The sequence below is a fragment of the Oratosquilla oratoria genome, chromosome 24 (assembly GCF_046742065.1).
Source record: "Oratosquilla oratoria isolate Oo_2021 chromosome 24, ASM4674206v1, whole genome shotgun sequence".
Classification (NCBI taxonomy): Eukaryota; Metazoa; Arthropoda; class Malacostraca; order Stomatopoda; family Squillidae; genus Oratosquilla; species Oratosquilla oratoria.
In genome coordinates, this window is record NC_134800.1 from 58,725,099 (window position 1) to 58,745,734 (window position 20,636).

Below are 20,636 nucleotides of genomic sequence, written 5' to 3' on the forward strand. Positions count from 1 at the left end.
GAAAATGAGAAATACTGCTTACTGTTATATCACAGTCATGACTAGCAACTTTCCGCAGCTTATAAAGTGTACTAATTCATAGGTCCTCCCCTCTTCATGACAAAAGTCAGACTGCTAAGATTCTACTCGTGGCTTCCATTTCCAAAATATATTCTTGTCAGAGGTGACAGGTTGTTCCTACATTATTTGCAAACATACCTGTTAATGTAAAAAATTTTGAACAAGCTAATATAGGGACTAAAGGTGACGGCATTTTCATATGAATCCAAAGGATACTTTATTTTAGTTTCCCACCACTTTGAATTATTCTGAATCTACTGGAGGAAAAAGTAGCTGAGAATCAAGTTGCACCATAAAAATATTGTATTTTATATAATTCCAGAACCTAAGTACCATTAAATTATGATTTATTCATTCAACTAAAATATATTTCTTACAAAAGTGGACTATGACAACTTTCATTACATACATGATTGATGGTCATTATCACGATAAAATTCAAGGGCTTCCTACCTCAACACACAATTAAAAAAGGCTCAACAAATGACAATTTTCCCCTTCATGGGTTGCAAGTAGTTCAGGCAATGCTATCTTTGATTTTGAGGTAATGATTGGTGGATGGATGCATTGCTACCATTCTCTATTTGTTTGAATTTTTTTCTACAACTTGAAGAACAGTATGACAAAGTCCTTACAGTAACAACAATGATAACATGACTTTGTTAGTCCTTAACAGGATATAACAAAAACTTGATTTCAACTTTGCATCTACCAAAACATGTACAGTATATAAAATGTGTACCAGAATTCATTACTGACTTAAGTATTGCACACTTTTCAAATGCAAATATATTCTGCTAAGTGCATTAGCTGTGTATTGCAATGCACTGTGCTTAGGGCCTTGCACAAGGATCAATTACATACACATTCTCTTGTGTTGCTACTAATACACAGTGTCTGTGTCGATGGCAATTGATGAGGTATTGCACAAATATTATGTGGAAGACCCACTCCAGCTGCTAGAGTATACAAGAAATGCTAATAAAGACATGAACAAGTATTATCACAATACATATACATTGAAAGTTGCAAAATATTACCAGAGGTAATACAATATATAAACAACAAGCCACAAGTAAGGGTGGTAGAATCTACTTAATATCAACCCTCCCATCAGTACTAATAAAACCTGATGGCTGAGGATAGACACATTTCTATACACATAAAAAGTTGGAAAAGTAATAGTTAGTTCTTAAATGTGCATATCACTTCTGGGGAAGAAAAAATGGTATTATGTCTGCAATAGAATAGAAGAGTAATATACTTTCAGGCCATTTCTATATTCTTAAACCAACACTTTTCTAGTTGATTCTAGTTTTCACAATCACTGTTCATAATAATTAGTAATGGTTCTCCTGACAAGACTGTTACATCACAAGCTTGAAATTGAACATATTTGGCATCAGCTGGTCCCAGGCCATAATGATAATACAAATCTATACTTGTTTATCCATAAAAATTAAATTCAATATCTATGTTGTTTCACTTGTATATTAAAGCATTTACAATTAAAAATTTCCGTCTTCTTTTTTTTTCTGCATGAGGGGACAGAGGGTGGGTGGGTCGCTGATTTAATGAAGCTGCCATGTTGTGGATGTGCTGTGTCTTGCTACATTGCTTCTGACCCAGGGCAGTGGGTGAGATGCAGGGATGACCTGTCATCCTGGATCAGCCAAGATAAGAGGGAGGTGAGTGGGAGTGGTGTATGTGGGAAAGGGATGGGTGGGAGTGGTGTATGTGGGAAAGGGATGGGTGGGAGTGGATTTTATGCCTTTGTTTTTGGCTATCTCCCTTATAAGCAGGAAAAAAAGCTGTTAGTGTATATATATATATATATGTACTATTAAAAAATAAATGTAGGTCACTATTACACTCCTTTGTTGAGGTTCTGATATTTTTTTGGGGTCACAATTTCAAGCTGAAAGACAACAGTGCAAGTAACATACTAATGACAGAACTGCAAATGAAGTTTAAGAAAATATTCATACATTTTTCTATTATATAATCACAAGGAAGTCATAGTGGGGAGACCCTGTCCGTTAGCTTATTCTGACAATTTTTTAGTCACAGTACCTATGAAGAATCAGAGTTGGCATGAAGATATCCTGGTCATTCAAATAACCAGTACCAGTATAAGCAACATCACTTCAAAAAGAATTGGAGAGAAAAAATAATAATAATAACAACAGGGTGATTTTTTCCTTTTTTTTTTTTTTTAACCAAATACAATAGTTCACCGACTGGAATGACTAAAATTCAGAAATTTATAATATTTGGAATAAAACCACTTAATGAGTATATAACCAAATGCCCCTGATTAGTTGTGATCACTGATTTCAGGGACTTGTGCCCTCTTGGACAATCTCGCACTACCATTATATGTTATATTCTATGTATAGATCTTACCAGTCACAGATCAGGTGTCCCAATTTTTGGAGGGATGATAGTTTTATACTTTATTTGGTGTACTGTCGCTGCTGTTTGAAAGGGGTAGATAAGAGAGTAAACGATTACTCCCTAAAATAAAAGTTGAGAAAATTGGGCATTCAAACTGTATGGTGAAGGAGCTCCATGTTGGCAAGTTTCCTGTAATGAGATAGCCATGTGTTAGGCAAAAAATGTCCTTCACTTTGGTGAATTAATGCCATTTCAACATACTGTTGTGTTGATACAAGGACAGCCATGGATATATGCGGCGTTCATCTTTATGTGGCTTGTTAGGTGTTGTTCTCAATGTCTTCATGGATCTAAGGATTAGGTAGTTGTTGTTATTGGCAGTGGATTAGTGTTGTTGAAAGAAGTGGGTACTGCCTTTAGAGTTGCCTTGTTTGTTCACTTGTCAGGGCTGCCATTGTGATATGTTACCAGCATGTTACAGATTTGAAAAGGGGGAAGATTTGGATGACCCATGAATGGATTCTGTGGACCAATAGCTGGCATGACTTGAGGGTGAAGACTGCTTATATTTACCTAGTTGCCTAGTTGTATTATACGGGAAGGGGAGCTATGCTTGTGGTGACCTATTTTTGTATTTCGCAAGATCAAGTTTGTTCTTAAATTCTTGTATTGTGTTTGCACACAATATTTCTTCATCCAATTTGTTCCATATATCTATCATTCTGTGTGGGAAGCTATTCTTTTTCAGGTCTCTTCTGTAATTATCCTTTTTGAGTTTCATTGCATGTCCTCTCATTTTTCCTCTGTTCCACTTTAGTAAGTCCTCTCTATCAAGGCATTCTTTTCCTTTCATAACTTTGTAGATGGTTAGTAGGTCCCCTCGTTCTCTTCTTTGTTCTAGGGTTGGCAATTCCGGTTCAACTGGTCTTTGTTCATATGTCAGGTTTGCGAGTGTTGGGACCAACTTTGTCGTTGCTCTTTGTCTTCTTTCTAATTTTCTTATATTCTTTTTTTGTACTGGGTGACCATGTCAGTGCTGCATATTCCAGTTTTGGCCTTACCAGCATTTGTAATATTTTCTTGATCATTTCCTTATCCAGGTATTTGAAGGCCACTTTTATTGATCTCAACAAATTGTATGTTTCTCCAACTATTTTATTTATATGTTTATCTGGCGACATGTCTTTGGTGATGATTACTCCTGGGTCCCTTCAATTTTATACTGTCCTGTTATTCTCTTCTTGCTTTTTCCAAATTCAATTATACTGCACTTCTTGATGTTGAATTCTACCTCCCATCTCTTGCTCCACTCTGAGACTTTGTTCAGATCCCTCTGCAATGAGTCACAGTCTATTTCGGAGTTTATTCTCTTTAATAATTTTGTGTCATCTGCAAAGCAGTTCATGTAACTTTCAATGCCTTCGTCCATGTCATTTACACATATAGCAAACATTATCGGAGCTAGTACTGACCCCTGTGTGACGCCACTACTCATTTCTTCCCATTTTGAATATTTGTCTCTGAGCACCACTCTCATTTTTCTTCCATGAAGGAAGTCCTCCATCCAAATCAATAGTTTTCCATGTATGCCTCTCATTGTTTCCAGTTTATATAGTAATTTTCTGCGTGGTACTTTATCAAATGCCTTTGTAGGTCCAGGAATGCACAGTCGGCCCAGCCATCCCTTTCTTGCAATATATATATCAATCTTGAATATTAACAAATTAGATTAGTAATACATGATCTTCATTGTCTGAATCCAAATTGCCTCAGGTTCAGTATATATTGTAGGGCACTTCATGGGTCTGAGATGAACATGTAAGGTATTAATATGTTGCAGGAGTGCAACAGAGGGACTTAGGTTTTGGGAAGGCAGATGCTCCATCCCTCTTGTTGTTTGGTTATTATTATTATTATTTTTGTTATTTATAGTACATTTTGGTGACCTTGGTATAGACTGCTCCCCATCCAAGTTGGGGGTAAAGGGGCCATGTTTAAGGAAACTTTCCTAGTCTCCCTGTGTAGGGCAAGCAGGGTGGATCCTAAAAGGGGCTGCGCAGTTGTTCAGGGTGCTACTGTGCTGTGGTGCTCCTTACCCCTTACAGAGTGACCACTCAACCTGCTCTACCACCTGTATGGGTTGTGACAAGGCTTCTCCACAGATCACCTTCACTTGCCCCCTACCACAATGCACAATCACTGGAGAATGTTTTAGTGTTAGTGGAAGAATAAATTTTTTGTTAAAAAGTTAGAGGGAAGTTAGATGGTGATTGATATTGTCAGTCTCGGTCACTGCCTCACTCTTGGCAATCCCCAGATGGGAGCAGGTCCTGAGGAACACCACATCTGCATGGTGAGACAGTAAGTTGTCCTCTTCCTGAATCTCATCTCATGCTCCTGCTAGCTATTGAGTAAAGGGATGAGGTGGGGAGGGTTGCAGCTCATAATGGGGGAAGTTGACCTTCACTTGCCCTATTGTACTGTGTAAGAACCTCAAAATAAACAACAACAAAGTCAATTGATGGACTGAAAAAAGTGTAAATAGCGTACTTTTTCTTGTAAAACCGAGTTGACCTTATAGTCCTTGAATCTCTTAATATGATACTATCCGAGAAATAAAGTATATACACACTATCTTGTAATTCTTTTATGATGCATGACTGGAAAATCTGGCAACATATTTATTTTCCTGCATCTACACTTTTGTCCATAAAGTGCCAAGATGGGAGGGGTGCCAAATAGGTTTTGGAAAAGTAGTGTGTGGTTGTATTCTATAACTTAGTCAACCCCTTATAAATGGGAAAAGCCCCTCTAGTATGTATATGTATCAGATAATCTCAATGATGAGCATGATTACATAATGTTTACCACATTTACAAAATTTATTATTACTCCCTCCTGGTATGATGACCAATGACCAGGGATCAATGATAGGTAACTGCTTGTTGTGGTCATGAAGGACAGGCAGCAGAGCAGCCCATTTTCAAAACTCATCTCCATCAAGAGGTGCAGCTTTGAGGGATTGGCACTTGGTCTCTGGACTGGCCTCAAGATCTCTATTAACTTCCACTGTACACCTGCTCACATATGGAGAACTGGCAACTGCTCCCCTCCTACTACTTTCAGCAGTTGACATATGAACAGTCCACACCAATCCAACATAGACAACAGTCCAATTTCTTCCTGGGCAAAGTCCCATCTTTACCTCAAACCACTCCCTCTCCATTTCCAATTCTAACACAGGCTCTACTACTCTCATAAAAACTCTTCATTGCTCTTAACAGCTTTCCTCCTATCCCATATATATGTAATACTGTACTTCCCACAGTGCCTTCCTGTCTACCCTGTCATAAACATTTTCCAAATTTATAAAGGCCCAAAATACATCCTTACCTTCTATAGCTTTCAGACATATCTGCCTTACCACAAAATCTGATCCACACAACCCTTACCTGTCCTAAACCCACACTGTTCCTCATCAATTATGCCCTCTGTTTCTCTCCTAGTCTTTTCAATCAAAACCCTTCCCAACTACACTCAACAAATTGATCCCTTTGAAACTACTACACTCACACTTGTCCCCTTTTCCCTTGTTAAGTGGAACAATATAGGCACTCCTCCAGCACTCTATCCTCTTTTAAACATTAAACAACCTCACCAGCCAGTCCACCATCACTGTACCTCCCTTTTTTTGGACACTGCATGACACCCATTTAACCCAGGTGCCTTACCTGCTCTCATCATTTTAATAACTGCTTTCAGCAACTCCCTAAAAGACTCTACCCATCTTCCTCTTACTGACATCTCTTCCATCTGCACCTTTTACCTTTTCTTCTCTATTTGTCTCCTCTCCCTCTCTTAATTTATTTCCAAAACATCTTTTTACTTTCAAAATTTTGTCTTACTTTTACCCCATTTCACATCTGCTCTCCTCTTTGCCTCCTTCATCTTATGCTTTATTTCTCTTTTCTTTATACCTCATATGATTCTCTCATCCTATTTTGTAACCAATCTGTGAATGTTTGTTTCTTCTCTTCTACAACCTTCTTTGCTTTACCATCCCACCACTCACTACCCTTCCTTCTACTTCCTCCTGTCCTCTTTGTTTCACACACCATCTTTGCACACCTTGTGACTCCCTCTTTGAAACATCCCCATTGCCCCTCCACTTCTAGTTCTACTCTATCCTTCACTCCCTCCTTGAAACATCCCCATTGCCCCTCCACTCCTAGTTCTACTCTATCCTTCACTCCCTCCCACTCTTCTCTCAGCTTCTTCTTGTACTACTCCTTTTCTTTCTCATTTAAGCAGTTTACCTTAAGCACCTTCCTACCTTCTGTCCTTTTCCTCTTTCTCATCTATCCTCCACTCTTCAACTTACCTTCCACCAAAAAATTATCCGATATTCCCTCACAATCTCCCCTTAGAATGTGTACATCCAAAACTCTTCCTACTCTTCTCCTGGTCATCATTAACCACTTCAATACGGGACTTAAATCTCGCGGGCAGCAGCCAATGCCAGCCGTACGACGTAACGAAATAATATTCGCATCATAAAATATAGTCGCCGCTTATATCGATCGTTCTCTCTTTCACCCGCGAATTTTGAAAACCACAGAGAATGGGATTAAGGGCGCATTTGGGAGAATGTAAAAACACAGGGGCGACTACAATAAATATAATCAAGACGCCGATATGGCAGCGTCGCGAATCCACTTGCTCCTCATGACGCCTACGTGTGCGGCACCGTATGGAAGGGGTTAAAGCCCATCTACCACCCTCTCCCATGTGTACTTATGCTTGACTTTCTTCTTAAACACTGTATAAAATAAAATACATATACCAAAGCCTTTTTCCCCCTTACAAGAGAGGTAGCCAAAAAACAAAGGCATAAATCCACTCCCACCCATTCCATTCCCACATACTTCACTCCCATTCACCCCCCTCCCTCCCTCTTATATTGGCTCCTCCTGGATGATGAGTCATCTCTGTATCTCGCCTACTGCCCTGGGTCAGTAGTAGTGTCACAAGACACAGCACATCCACAGCAAGGTCACTTCATTAAATCGGCAACCCCCTCATACAGAAAAAGAGAAGACAAATATAATAAAATAGAAGGAAAAAAAAAGTATAAATTAACTTAACAAATTATGGATAGAAACTGCTGTCAAGTAGTTACTGGTTTCGACTTTTACCAGTATACATTACAGTGCACCCAGGACGGAATTCAAGTAAAATGCTTTCAAATTTTCCTCAAGGAAATACAACCCTATAATTACTCTACAATTTCTGTACTGAAGAGTACAATGGACCCTGCCTCATTTCATGTATAGCTTTTGTTGTCCATATCTTAACTGTCAAATTTCTATTGCGGACATAGGACCAATGACAGATACCTCCTAGTGATGGTCCTGTAAGATGAATGGCAGAGAAAATCAAATCCTAGTGACACACCTTCATAACCCATTAACCCCCTCACCTCCATCTTAAGGTACACAACACCTACATCATTTGCATTTCCTCTACCTTTTCATATAAAGACAAATGACAACTGGTGACTGCTCTCCTGCTATATGCTGGTGACACTGAAAAAGTCCCATACAAATACAATGCCGACAGCAGTCCAAATTTACCAGAGAGATCTATAATAAGGTCTAAGGACCAATGCCAACTACTGAACAATTGCATATTTCCATTCAGTAAAATTTGAGACAACAATTATCAATATCATTGTTATCTCAAGACGATCGATCAATGGTTGCCTGGAGTTTCACTAAATGGAAAACCTGGAGCCCCACAATGACTGGCAACAGTCTTCAGAACCTCTCACAGATATCTCCAGAAACTTTTGGGCAGCTATCTGCATCGCATCAGCATGGGATTGCTTCTGTGCCACAAGCTGAAATTGGTAGGAAGAGGAGAATGTTCACTGGTTGTCAGCTTCCCATGTATGAAAGAGTGCAACACAGTCATGGTTAATAGAAAGATCTTGGGCCTAGCCCAGAGACTGATTGTCAACCCTTGCGGACTGCACCTCCCGATAGAGGTTGAGGGGGATGATGTGTTTTGAAAATTGGCAGCTTCACTGTCCATAATGCAGGACCAACAAATGTGGGTATCCATCATGAGTTCCTTTACCAAGACATAAATACAAAAACGGTTTACAAGATGGATATCCTTGAAATAGCCTGCTTTCTGACCTATCTTCATAAATTCTTCTTTAACTCGTATGCTGTGGGCACACCCCATCTCTCAAACATAGAGACCTCTGAAGACACATTGACAGTGGATAACCCATTATAAGTTCCTATGGGTGCAAAGGATCAAAACCTGTTTCTATATCTGGCCTTCAATTATCCTAGGATGTTATTGTTTGTGTTACTGGCAACTTGGTAATTCTCATCTTTGGTTACAGCATGAGCAGGATCACCACCACCAGACATTCCCATGAAAAGTGACACTGCAGTGAAACAGTACACAGAATTGGCCTGGCAAGAAACCAAATGTAAAACTTTTAACTGCACAAGAAACCAAATGTAAAACTTTTAACTGCTTTCCACCATTCATTTATATGCCAAAAGGCTTCTTCCCCCTTATAAAAAAGGTAACCAGCCAAGGCATACACCCACTGCAACACATCCCTCTCCTATCTGTCACACATTTCCCTTTCATTTTTGCTCTTTGCCTACTACCTGGGTCAGCATCAGTTTACTATAAGACTAAAAAGCCTCACCAAAGTATCACATAGCTTGGATAACCAATTTCTGGTTGCAGCTTGGGTCCCAGACCAACTGAATTACAACACACATAATCTTGGAAACCAACACATATCACCACACACTCATTTTTTTAAAACTTTATACTAATCATGAATTCCTTACCTCCAGCCCTTCCAATCCTCAGTAGTGGCATTAACCATAAAGGCATTATTTATTTTCATTATTTTATTTTATATTTTGGAGACTCATCTCCATTCAAAAAGAGAATGCTGATCATTATTAAATTCTGTTACCATTCCTTTCTACTGCCATCCTTATATCCCTCCTTTATCACTTCTGTGACACCACTTTTTTGGCATGATGTTGTCCCAAAGAAACTTCATGTTCATTTGTTAGTCTGAATAATTCTTGTTACAATAACCACCAACTGCTAAACAATACAATGGAACCCTGTAAAGTACATACATATACTGTCATGTGGAACTAGACACCACAAAGCACACTGTGTACAAATGACCTCTAATTTTTTCACTTGTCTTGCAAAACAGCATACAAGGCCAAATGGAGCTGTGTGAGTAACCAAGGCAGGTGGCAATATTTCTTGAAGACAGATTCTCTTTAACCAAGCTACACTACTACTATACATCATATCATATCTGTTTAGTATGCTATTTGTCAAGCTGAATTACTTAACATCTTTTTTGTCTATTTTCATGAACTTGTTTATGGCATCTGAATCCCTGTTATATAGTGCACATATACATCAAAAGGCCCTCACAGAGTCAAAACAAATACATACCCTTCTCTTATCCCACATCCACCCAGAAAGTCATTTGTTGTCACTTCCATCTTAACTCCTAGACAGAGTCACCCTTGGCCCTTGCTGACTGCTCAGATCAGAGGCAATGCAGAAGGAAAAAGCAACCCATAACATGGCACAACAGCCAAAGCTGATTTACATGGCAACCTTCCACCATCCATTTGTGAATTTACGCAGTTTACAAGAAGAAATTTCCTTGGACTGCATCATTTCCTCATCCAGTTACAACTAGTTTTCATTTACACCTATCTCTTGCCCTTTTCCTTCCCTGCTCAACAGACATTCCTCTTGCACCCAATGTCCCATTCACCCTATCCATTCAGCTCATTCTTGGTCTTCCCCTAAGTTTACCCCATCCATCTCCATTGTCCACATTCTTTTTGCTCATTTTCTGCACTCATTCTTTCCATATGCCTAAACCATTTCAGTATTCTTTGATTAACCCTATCTGCCAGCTTTTTTCAGCCCTGACTCTCTGCCTCACATGTCTCACTCTATCCATTCTCACAACCCCCACAATATTTCTTAAGCACTTCATCTCAAACATGTTCAGGTTCTTCCTACATACATATACCAAAGGCTTTTTCCCCCTTACAAGCAAGGTAGCCAAAAAGAAAAAGGCATAAAAACCATTCCCACCCATTCTATCCCTAAATACACTCCCCTCCCCTCCACCCTCTCTCTTATCTTGGCACCTCCTGGATGACGGGTTATCCCTGCATCTTGTCCACTGCCCTGGGTCAGAGGCAGGGTCGCAAGACACAGCACATCTACAACAAGGCCGCTTCATTAAATCGGCGACCCCCCCCCCCCTGTCCCCTCATGCAGACATGGAGAAGACGGGGAGAAATCCCTTCGAGCTGCATCAAATTTTTCACACATACTACCTCACCTCCCATTCCACCTCATGCATCACAACATCATCCATATACAACCATTCTCCATTCACCCCTGTCTTCTGTCCTAATTGGGCTATTCAATGTATCTGGATATAGTACTCATGAAAGTAAAAGGAAAGAGATGGGTGGTAGGTTTATGAGATGAAAAGCTGGATGAGTTAGCACTGAGCACAACTAAACTGAAAGGGAAAGGTGAATTTGAGTTTGGGAGTGTGCCAGGTAGGGTGTCAGTTGTGAGTGGGTGAGGAGTATTTACCTAATTGTAGTATAGAGGAAAGGAAGGAGCAACGCTTGTTGGGTCCCATCTCCTATTCCCTAATTTTCTAACATACATACACTCAGATTAATGTACAGTTCCAACTTAATCTATGCCAGTATGTGATGTGGTATGTGAAGTGGAGGGAAGTGTCTTTGAAAGATAATATGAGCAAAGGTGAAACTGGGATGAGAGACAGTATGTGTTTTGGTAAGTGCATATGGTTCTGGTGGTAAGAAATGGGATATGGAGAGAATGGCTCTTTGGAATGATTTGAATGAGTGTGTAGATACTTAAGGGAGGAACATCAATTTAGTGTTGCTGGTGGATCTCATAGATGAGCTAATAGACGGGATACTAGGGAGATATGGGGATCAGTTAAGATAGTGGAGATAACATGTTAGAAAATATATGTATGAAAGAGTGGTGGAGGGGAGGGGCGGTTTAAGAGGACATTAATGGATTATATGGTGGTACCCAAAGGAAGGACTGGAAGAGTTCTGGAAGTTAATATTTTCAGAGGGGTGAGCAGTGGGTGGGAGTGGGTGTGTGCCTTTGACTTGGCTACCTCCCTTATAAGGGGGAGGGAGCCCTTGCTATATAGATAGACACATAGAGAAAGAATGTAAAAGGCAGAGTTGGATGGAGTGAAGTTAAGACTGTGAATGGGATGGATGGATGGATGGGGCCGATGGGGGGCTTAGGTACAAGGAGACAAGCAGAGAAGGGAGAGGGCAAGAGATAGGTGTGAGGGGAATGTGGTTGTGAATGGATGAAAAACTGATGTGGCCTATGGGGATTTTTTCTTGTCTGCTCTGTAACTTTTAAGTGAGTGAGGGGGAAGGGTTGCCATGTCATGAAGCAGTGGGGTAATCCGGTTTTGGCTGTCAGGTCCTGCAATGGTGCTGTGTCTTGCTGCATTGCCTGTGACCTATGCAGTGTGTTGGGGTGTGTGGATAGATTTTTATCCGTAGATACAACAGAAAGGGCAAAATGGATGCTGGATCAGTATGGAATGGGTGAAGGGTGGGTATATGCCTGAACTGGACCACTCACCTTGTTTGGAGAAAAGGGCCTTTTGATGTATGCATGCATGAACATAATTCTAGAGTTCATGTCAAGTCTTATTTTATTTTTCATTTATTTATTTTTTTGTGTGTACTGTCTTCTCTGTATGTGTACATGTGTATACAACTGTATGACCTTTATGTAGACATTTCTTAGCTAAAAAATTGTTCTACATCCTTTCACAGCTTAAGCAACAGCAGCACCATTCACTTACACTTACCTAAGCCACCATTCTGTCAGCACCATCTTTAGTAAAGTTTCCCACCAGGTTTTGCCTCCAGCACCACTGCGATATATTCATAGAAATGTCTTAAAATAGGTCAAGAATACTCTGCATGCTTTTATACAGAAGAAGAAGAAGAAAAAAAAAAAAAAAAAAAAAAACTGTTACACTTTTTGATGTCATCAGTATCCACACAACACAAGACTCCGAAAGATGTATGTGAGCTAACAAATGGTAACAGTAAACATACTGATAAAAACACTGGGACTGTTTATGGCAACTTCAAATAATGATAACAATGTTGAGATGCATGATACTGTTAATGCATAGGCTCACTCACAGTTTAACAGGTATTACAAGGATCTAATTGTAACAATTCAACAATGTACGTCTTTCAGTTTTATCAGTTAATTCAGCACCAGTAATAAACAATGCTAAAACATTTCTATTTCTTAAGAGGAACCAAGTTTCTCAAATAGAAAATGACTATACTCTTATTCAGGCTAGAACAAACAAGCTATTGATATATACTGTACTTACAATGTATAATGCCTTCACATAGATCCTGTGCCTGTTATAATTGCCAATAATCTTATCAAATATGAAATGAAAAACAAAAGAATTAATATTTTGAAATAACTGGCTTGTCATGTGCCCTCCATGTTCCATTTGGAGAAAAATAGCAGCTTTCTGGCTTTGGATGGCTGAGAGTCGACTTGTCTTTTTGGCATCATCGCCACATATAGTCTTTCGTTTATTTGACGACTTGATACCCTACTAAAGAAAAAATAAATTGCAGCATGGAGTTATAGCCAAGACACTGGGAACACATACAAACGCTTGTGTTTCCTTGAATTTGTCTTTGGTTTCTTTGCAGTTTTTCCCACATCTAACACAATGCAAAAACCTTTACATTGGTGAAAGTTAAATTGAACTATTCACACAAAACCTACAAAAGTTTTAAAGCTCACATTTACTCACAAAAATTTAATGAAAAATGCATACTAATTTCATACAGTGTTTTCACCCTTCGTTTCTCTTTAGGCTTATAGTCTCTTGCATCACAGAAACTAATAGCAATTCATGAATAAGAGCTGCGATGGACTGATTTGCTTTGGTGTTTCTTCTAAACATGTTTATATGAACGACATAGAAACACATCCACTGAAAATGTTGATAATAATGCCACTTGCACTTATGCTTCACTGAAGAACTGTTAATGTTAATATATGGCACTGCACCACATTCACACACATACATACAAAATATGTATACACATAACAATCATCTCCCCTACACAGATTCACTGCAACCTTCATAATATAGCTACATACGAAATACCTGCACAATAAGACTCTAAACACCATATTGCATCATCATCCAATACCACACAGCTCAGGTACAGAGGCTAGCAAGCAGGTATTGGTCTGGTGGTTGGTTAGTTCCCAATGGTAGGGTGTGCTTTGGCTTTCCCGCCTGTCGTGAGTTCCACCTCCTGCAGTACTCGCATGGCTTCCTCCAGTGATTGCTTCTCCTTCTGAGCATCAGCCAAAAGTTGCCTTGCTTCTTTCAACTCATTCACCAGGTGATCCCGCTCGGCTCTCAGCCGCTGGTTTTCCTCAACGATTAAAAACTGAGAGTCAGGATATGAAGGAGAAGTAGCCACATCACTTGTAGTGCTCTCTGAAATAAGAAATCATTTAGAGCTCCTCTGTACAATGACAGTCCCATAATAACATAACATACTCACTTTGCTGAACTCACCTACTTGTCACTTCAATTCACTGATGCATTTAATTTCTCTAATCATAAACTCTTGTCTCTTAAGTAGCTACCAACTGTCTGGAGTTCTATTACAAATCTCTAAAGGAGACATACTGCTGTCTGATATGTGTGAGGATCGGGATGTTTCCGTCACTAGCTAGTTGGTGAATGAGAATACTCACCAGTTGTTTTCTCCCATTGCAAGTCTCACTGGATACTGACTGAATACATTTTATGTTAATAATTAGTGACTTTAGTAGATATGGTGATGAGGGATGTAAACACAAGGGTGCTAGGCAGGAGTCTGAAGCAAGGAAGTGAGTGGACGGAGGTGGAAGGTGAGCCACTCCTTGTTTGAAGATGACACTGTGTTTGCAGCTGAGTCAGAGGATAGAATGAAGTTGGTGGAATTTGGGGGGTATATTAGAGAAGGTGTAAATATGGGCACCTCCAACTCCACTTCTCCCTTCCTTGCCACATTCACATCCAAGTATCTAAAGCTATCCACTTCCTCCAATCTCTCTCCCTTAATACTCATTTCCAATTTGCTACCACATTCTCCTTTTGTATATCTCATCATCTTACTTTCATCCATATTTATCTTCAACTTCCTTCTTTCACACACCTTCCCAAACTCTGTCACTAACTTCTTCATGTACTCCTCTGATCCTGCTATAAGCACAGTGTTGTTAGCAAACAACAACTGGATTATCTCCCATTTTTCTCCTATTTTCTTTAACCATTTCCAATCCCTGACCCATTACCTTTGTGTTTACCTCTTGCACCATCCCATCCATGTATAAATTGAACAACCATGGCAACATAATGCATCCCTGGCTAAGTCCCACCTTTACCTCAATCCACTCACTCTCTCCAAATCTTATTTTAACACAGGCTCTACTACTCATAAAAACTCTTGACTGCTCTTAAAAGCTTTCCTCCTATCCCATACATCTGCAATACCTCCCACAGTGTCTTCTTGTCTACTCTGTTGTAAGCCTTTTCCAAATCCATAAAGGCACAAAAAACATCCTTACCTTTTCCCAAGTTTTCTCACATATCTGCCTTACCACAAAAATAGGATTCACACAACTCCTACTTGTCCTAAATCTACACTGTTCTTCACCAATTACCAGCGGTGGTGCCAGGAATTTTTAGTTGGGGAGGCTAAGGGGGGGCTGAGCAAATTTTTGGGGGGGCTAATAGTAATATGATAATACACATATATTATCCTCATTTCAGAAGGGGAGGGGGTTAATGGTTGGGCTAGCACTGATGGCTGACAAATCTTTAGCCCTGGCAATTAAAAATTCCACTAAATAAAATTATTTCAATGAGTGTTTTAAATTTTCAATTTGCTCATTTCAGTTGGGGGGGGCTAATGGGGGGGGCCGCCACTGCCAATTACTCCCTCTGTTCCTCTTCTAATCCTCTCAATCAAAACCCTCCCATAAGCCTTCCCAAGTACCGTATTTTTCGGACCATAAGGCGCGGCCAAAATCGGGTGGTGCGCCTTATCGTGCGGTGCGCCTTATGTGTGGCTTCAGTGCAAAAAAATGCCTCAGATAGTGACATACTATTTTGACACGTTTCGTAGCTAGCCTGCTGACGGCGACAGTGCATAGGCTTAACAAAAGTTACAACCAAGTTATAACCAAGGTGCATGTATCTTGACAAGAAAATTGCGAAAACTTCGACAGTTTTCGGGTCCATGCCACCGCATTCATTCATGCTATCATGGCTATGACATGATAGCGTCCACAACACAGACAGCCATTTTGCATTGGTCCAGTCTCGCTCCACTCAGACTGTAGTCATTTGGGTATTTTTTTTAGTTTCGATCATGGGCGCAATATAGCAATATAAGATTAATTATTAATTTTGTAAATTAAAATGTATCAACGTAATATGCTAATGAAAGAAGTCGGTAGTATAGGATCGGGACGCCAACGTCTCTCACGATGACGACAACGAGGACGAGCCGGATGACATTTAATTTGCAGGTAATGATTTATTAAACACAGGTTAGATTAGGTTAGACGAATTTATCATCCTTTCATTTCTTCGACGTCGGCATCTATCATAACAAACATGGCGTACCATTCGTCCGACACGACTTTGTTACTTACGAAATCCGTTTCAGCAATTTTTTTGTTTTTTATTTCCGCTCACAAAATTGCATATTACGTTGATACATTATAATTTACAAAATTAATAATTAATTTTCTATTGCTATATTGCGCCCATGGTCGAAACTAAAAATTTACCTTCATTTGTAATCTTGTGTTTATAAGTGAATAGAGAATTCCGGGAATAAACTGCTACTGTTGGTTTTATTCCCCACAATTCCCGTAACATGTTTGTTGTTTTATGGGGTATTGGCAGGGCAGACCGTCCATGGAGGTGGTCTGATTTCACTGACCAAAATAGAAAATATATCATTTATTTTTGTAATTTTGCTAAATCCCATCCGATTTTTCTCATTCAACAACGAAAATGTTCAGTTCAGAATGCACTCACATTTGCATGATTATCCGATGACGAGACCAGGTTAGCTAGGTCAACATGAAAATGGAATTCCTGATATTTGAGCTGAAGTAGTTCTCATGGGATGCAGAAAGTCGTTCTCATGGGATGCAGAAAGTCGCTATGAGTACAATGCAATTTGAATTATCCATCTAGCTGTCCTAGTTCTCTAGATATTGCATTTTGAAGGGAAAATTGGGCTGAAATGTGCGGTCTGACTAATCGCCGATCAAACGTAAACAATGACGGTTTTTACTGACAGGCACAATTTTATATAAGAATTTAGCATATGGTTGCATTATTTGACCTATTTTCTTTAGAATGTGTGATTTCCATGTAATTTAATCAAAGAATTACGTTTTTATCCTCTGTAAAATTACCCACCACAGCTACGAATACTGTCAAATTACATGAAAATCACACAATTTAAAGAAAATAGTTTGAATAATTCAACTATATGCAATCTATTACACTAATAATACAACAGTAACAAACTTAATAGTGTAGCTTGATCCATACCACCAATGATCATAGATAGCGGGCAGGACGAATCGTAGCTGTGGTCCGTAATATTACGGAGGATAAAAACGTAACTTCTCTTTGATCATATTACATGAAAATCACACATTTTAAAGAAAATAGTTCAAATAATTCAACTATAAGTCTATTACACTAATAACATAATAGTAAGAAACTTAATAGAGTGAAGTTTGATTCATACCACCAGTCATCATAGATAAGATTTCGGGATGGACGTTGATGTTGTTATCCGATAATCCGACCCGATAAGAAAAAAAAAAAAACAACCTAATTAGTACCACCGATTTCTCAGCTCTTCCGAAACACGCTGCCTGTATTTTGGTATTAGAATAATCCGTGAGACTAGTAGTTTACATAAACCAATTTTCGATTTACTGCTGAATGCAAGCCGCCATGTTTATCTTATGTTTTTATGTGCCGACATGTAACTGATGATGTAATTGTTTGAAATTTACTACGATCGTAGTAAATACACTCGCATAACATTTGTATGAATGAAATTTCCTGCGGGATGTAAATTTGGCCGTTTGCATGGCGTGTGCATAAAATGACACGCTATTGTGCTCATCGACGGTGGTGCCTCTGGTGGTGTTTGACCTACCTAACCAGGTGGGCCTTATGGTCAGGTGCGCCTTATGTAAGGACGGGGAATAGAAAATTACAGGTGCGCCTTATGGTCCGAAAAATACGGTACACTCAACAAACTGATCCCTCTGAAACTACTACACTCACACTTGTCCCCTTTTCCTTTGTAAAGTGGAACTATACAGACACTCCTCCAGTCCTTTGGCACTCTACCCTCTTTTAGACAAACATTAAACAACCTCACCAGGCAGTCCACCATCACTGTACCTCTTTTTTAGACACTCTGCATGACACCCATCCCACCCAGGTACCTTATCTGTTTTCATAATTTTAATAACTGCTTTCACCTCATCTTTCCTTATTTCTCCTCCATTCTCCTCATTCATCACATAATAATAATAATAATGATGAATATAATCATGAATGATATGTCATACCTGGAATGTATGGCAGAAGAGAGAATAGTCCTGACAAGTCCCTTTCCACCAGAAGACATGGTATCCTCACTTCAGAAGCTACAGGTCCTGGTGAAGTGATATTGGCTGGAATGCGATCTTCTGTCAAGCGTAAGCTTACTCTTTCAATGACAACCTGTTGTTGAAGAATAAAAGCTTGGTATTATTCAAACTCAATGGATGGAGTATAAGGGACAATGGGAAAGGGGGGATATCTATTGAGGAAGGAAGAAGATAGGGTGAGTGGAGAATTGTGTATTTACCTAGTTGTATTTTATGGGATGAGAGCTATGCTTGTACTGACCCATTTTCGTATCTCTTCACATCCAATTTATTTTTAAAATTGTGTATAGTTCTGGCATTCACTGTTTCTCCATTCAGTTTGTTCCAGACATCATTCACTCTGTGTGGGAAGCTATTTTTTTCAGGTCTCTTCTGTAACTGTCTTTCTTTAGTTTCTTTTCGTGTCCTCTTGTTTCTCTTCTGTCCCACTTTAATAAGTCATCTCTATCGAAAATTTCCATCCCTTTCATAATTCTGAAAAGGGTCAACAAATTGCATCTTTCTCTTTTCTGTTCCAGTGATGACAAATATAATTTCTCCAATCTTTTTTCGTATGTCAGATCTGACAGTGTAGGTGCCATTTTTGTTGCTCCTCTTTGGATTCTAATTTTCTTATGTTTTTCTTTGTGCTAGGTGCCTAGTGTTGCAGCATATTCTAGTTTAGGTCTTATCAGTGTAATGACTATTTCTTTTTTTACCATCTCATCTATGTAGTCAAAGGCCACTTTCATTGATCTCAATAAGTTATAAGTCTCTCCAAATAATTTATAGTCATGTTTATCAGGTGTTAAGTGACTTGAGATGATTACTCCCAGGTCCCTTTCTGAATAGACTTTTTTGACTTTTGTTTCCAATTTCATACTGTTCCGATACTCTGTTTTTAACTTTTTCCAAATTCCATTATGATACATTTTTTAATGTTGAAGTTCATTTCACATCTCTGATTCCATTCCCATATTTTGTCTAGGTCATCTTGCAGTGATCTGCAATCTTCTTCTGTTCTTACTCTCTTGAGTAATTTGGCATCGTCAGCAAAGAAAGTTCATGTAACAATTTACTCCCTCATCCATATCATTTATATATAAGGCAAACATTAAAGGAGCCAATATAGAGCCTTGTGGGATGCCACTTTTCACTTCTTCCCAGTTCGAATTTTTGTCTCTAAGTACCACTCTCATTTTTTTTTCAGTTAAGAAATCCTTCATCCATTCCAGCAGTTTACCTTATATTCCTATTATTTCAATTTTTCTTATTAATTTCTTATGTGGTACTCTGTCGAATGCCTTCTGCAAATCCAAGAAGGTGCAAGCTGCCCTGCCATCTCTTTCTTGTATCATCTCAATTAATCTCGAGTAAAAGCAGATTAGGTTTGTGGTGCACGATCTGCAATTTCTAAAACCAAATTGTTTGGGGTTTATTATTTTCTTTTCTTCCAAGTGTTTGGTCCTTTTGTTTCAGATGAACTTTTTGCATATTTTTGCTACTGTGGTTGTAAGGGATACCAGTCTGAAGTTTGTAGGATCTTCCCTATTTCCTCCTTTATATATTGGTACTATGTTTGCATCTTTCCAATCTTGCGGCACCTTTCCTCTTTAAGTGAGAAGTCTATTATATTGTATAGTTTATCTGTCAGTTTGTCTATACACTATTTCAGTATCCAATTTGTGATTACATCTGGTCCATGGGATTTCCTGACACCTAGGTTTTTTATCTGTTCTCTTATTTCTTTTTGTGTTAACTTTATTTCTTTCATCGTGGGTGATCTTTCTTGTTGTCCATCTTCCCAAGATTGTGAGCTCTCAAATGTAAAAACAGACCTGAACTGTCTGATCATAACTTCTGCTATCTCTGTGTCGTCTATATATTCTTGATCTCCTTCATGCAATTTCACTATTTCATGTTTATCCTTTAGTTTTTCATTTATCTATCTGTAAAAGAGTTTAGGTTGATCCTTACATTTGTCTTTTTCATAATTTGCCATTTGGATGTTTATTTTTTTTCCATCTTTTCCAGGCTTTGTCTCTCCTGTTTCTAGCCTCACTACACCTTTTGTTAAATCAACACTTTATGTAGATCTCTTTTCGTTTCTTTTTCGGTACATATTTGTTAATTCCTTCCTTGTATTTTTCTTTGAATATGCTCCATTTGTCTTTCATCTTTGTTTCCTCTTTAGAGAATTTATCCCAGTTTGTGTTTTGGAAATTTTTTCTTAGTTTTACAAAGTCCGTTTTGTTGTACAAGAATCTCCCTTCTCTATGTTT

General features: G+C 38.8%; 1 protein-coding gene across 3 annotated transcripts in view; it reads right to left on the reverse strand.

Annotated features, from left to right (window-relative positions):
* Nucleotides 1–12,828: 12,828 nt before the first annotated feature.
* Nucleotides 12,829–20,636, reverse strand: part of LOC143038677 (bridge-like lipid transfer protein family member 3B) — a 99,221-nt gene continuing 91,413 nt past the window's right edge. For all 3 annotated transcript variants that reach the window (XM_076208214.1, XM_076208216.1, XM_076208215.1), the window contains 2 exons: nucleotides 18,295–18,448; nucleotides 12,829–14,125 (listed from right to left, as the gene is read on the reverse strand). In XM_076208214.1, the coding sequence (XP_076064329.1) occupies nucleotides 13,881–14,125; nucleotides 18,295–18,448 (399 nt within the window). In that variant the 3' untranslated portion in view covers nucleotides 12,829–13,880. The remainder of the gene's footprint in view (nucleotides 14,126–18,294; nucleotides 18,449–20,636) is intronic.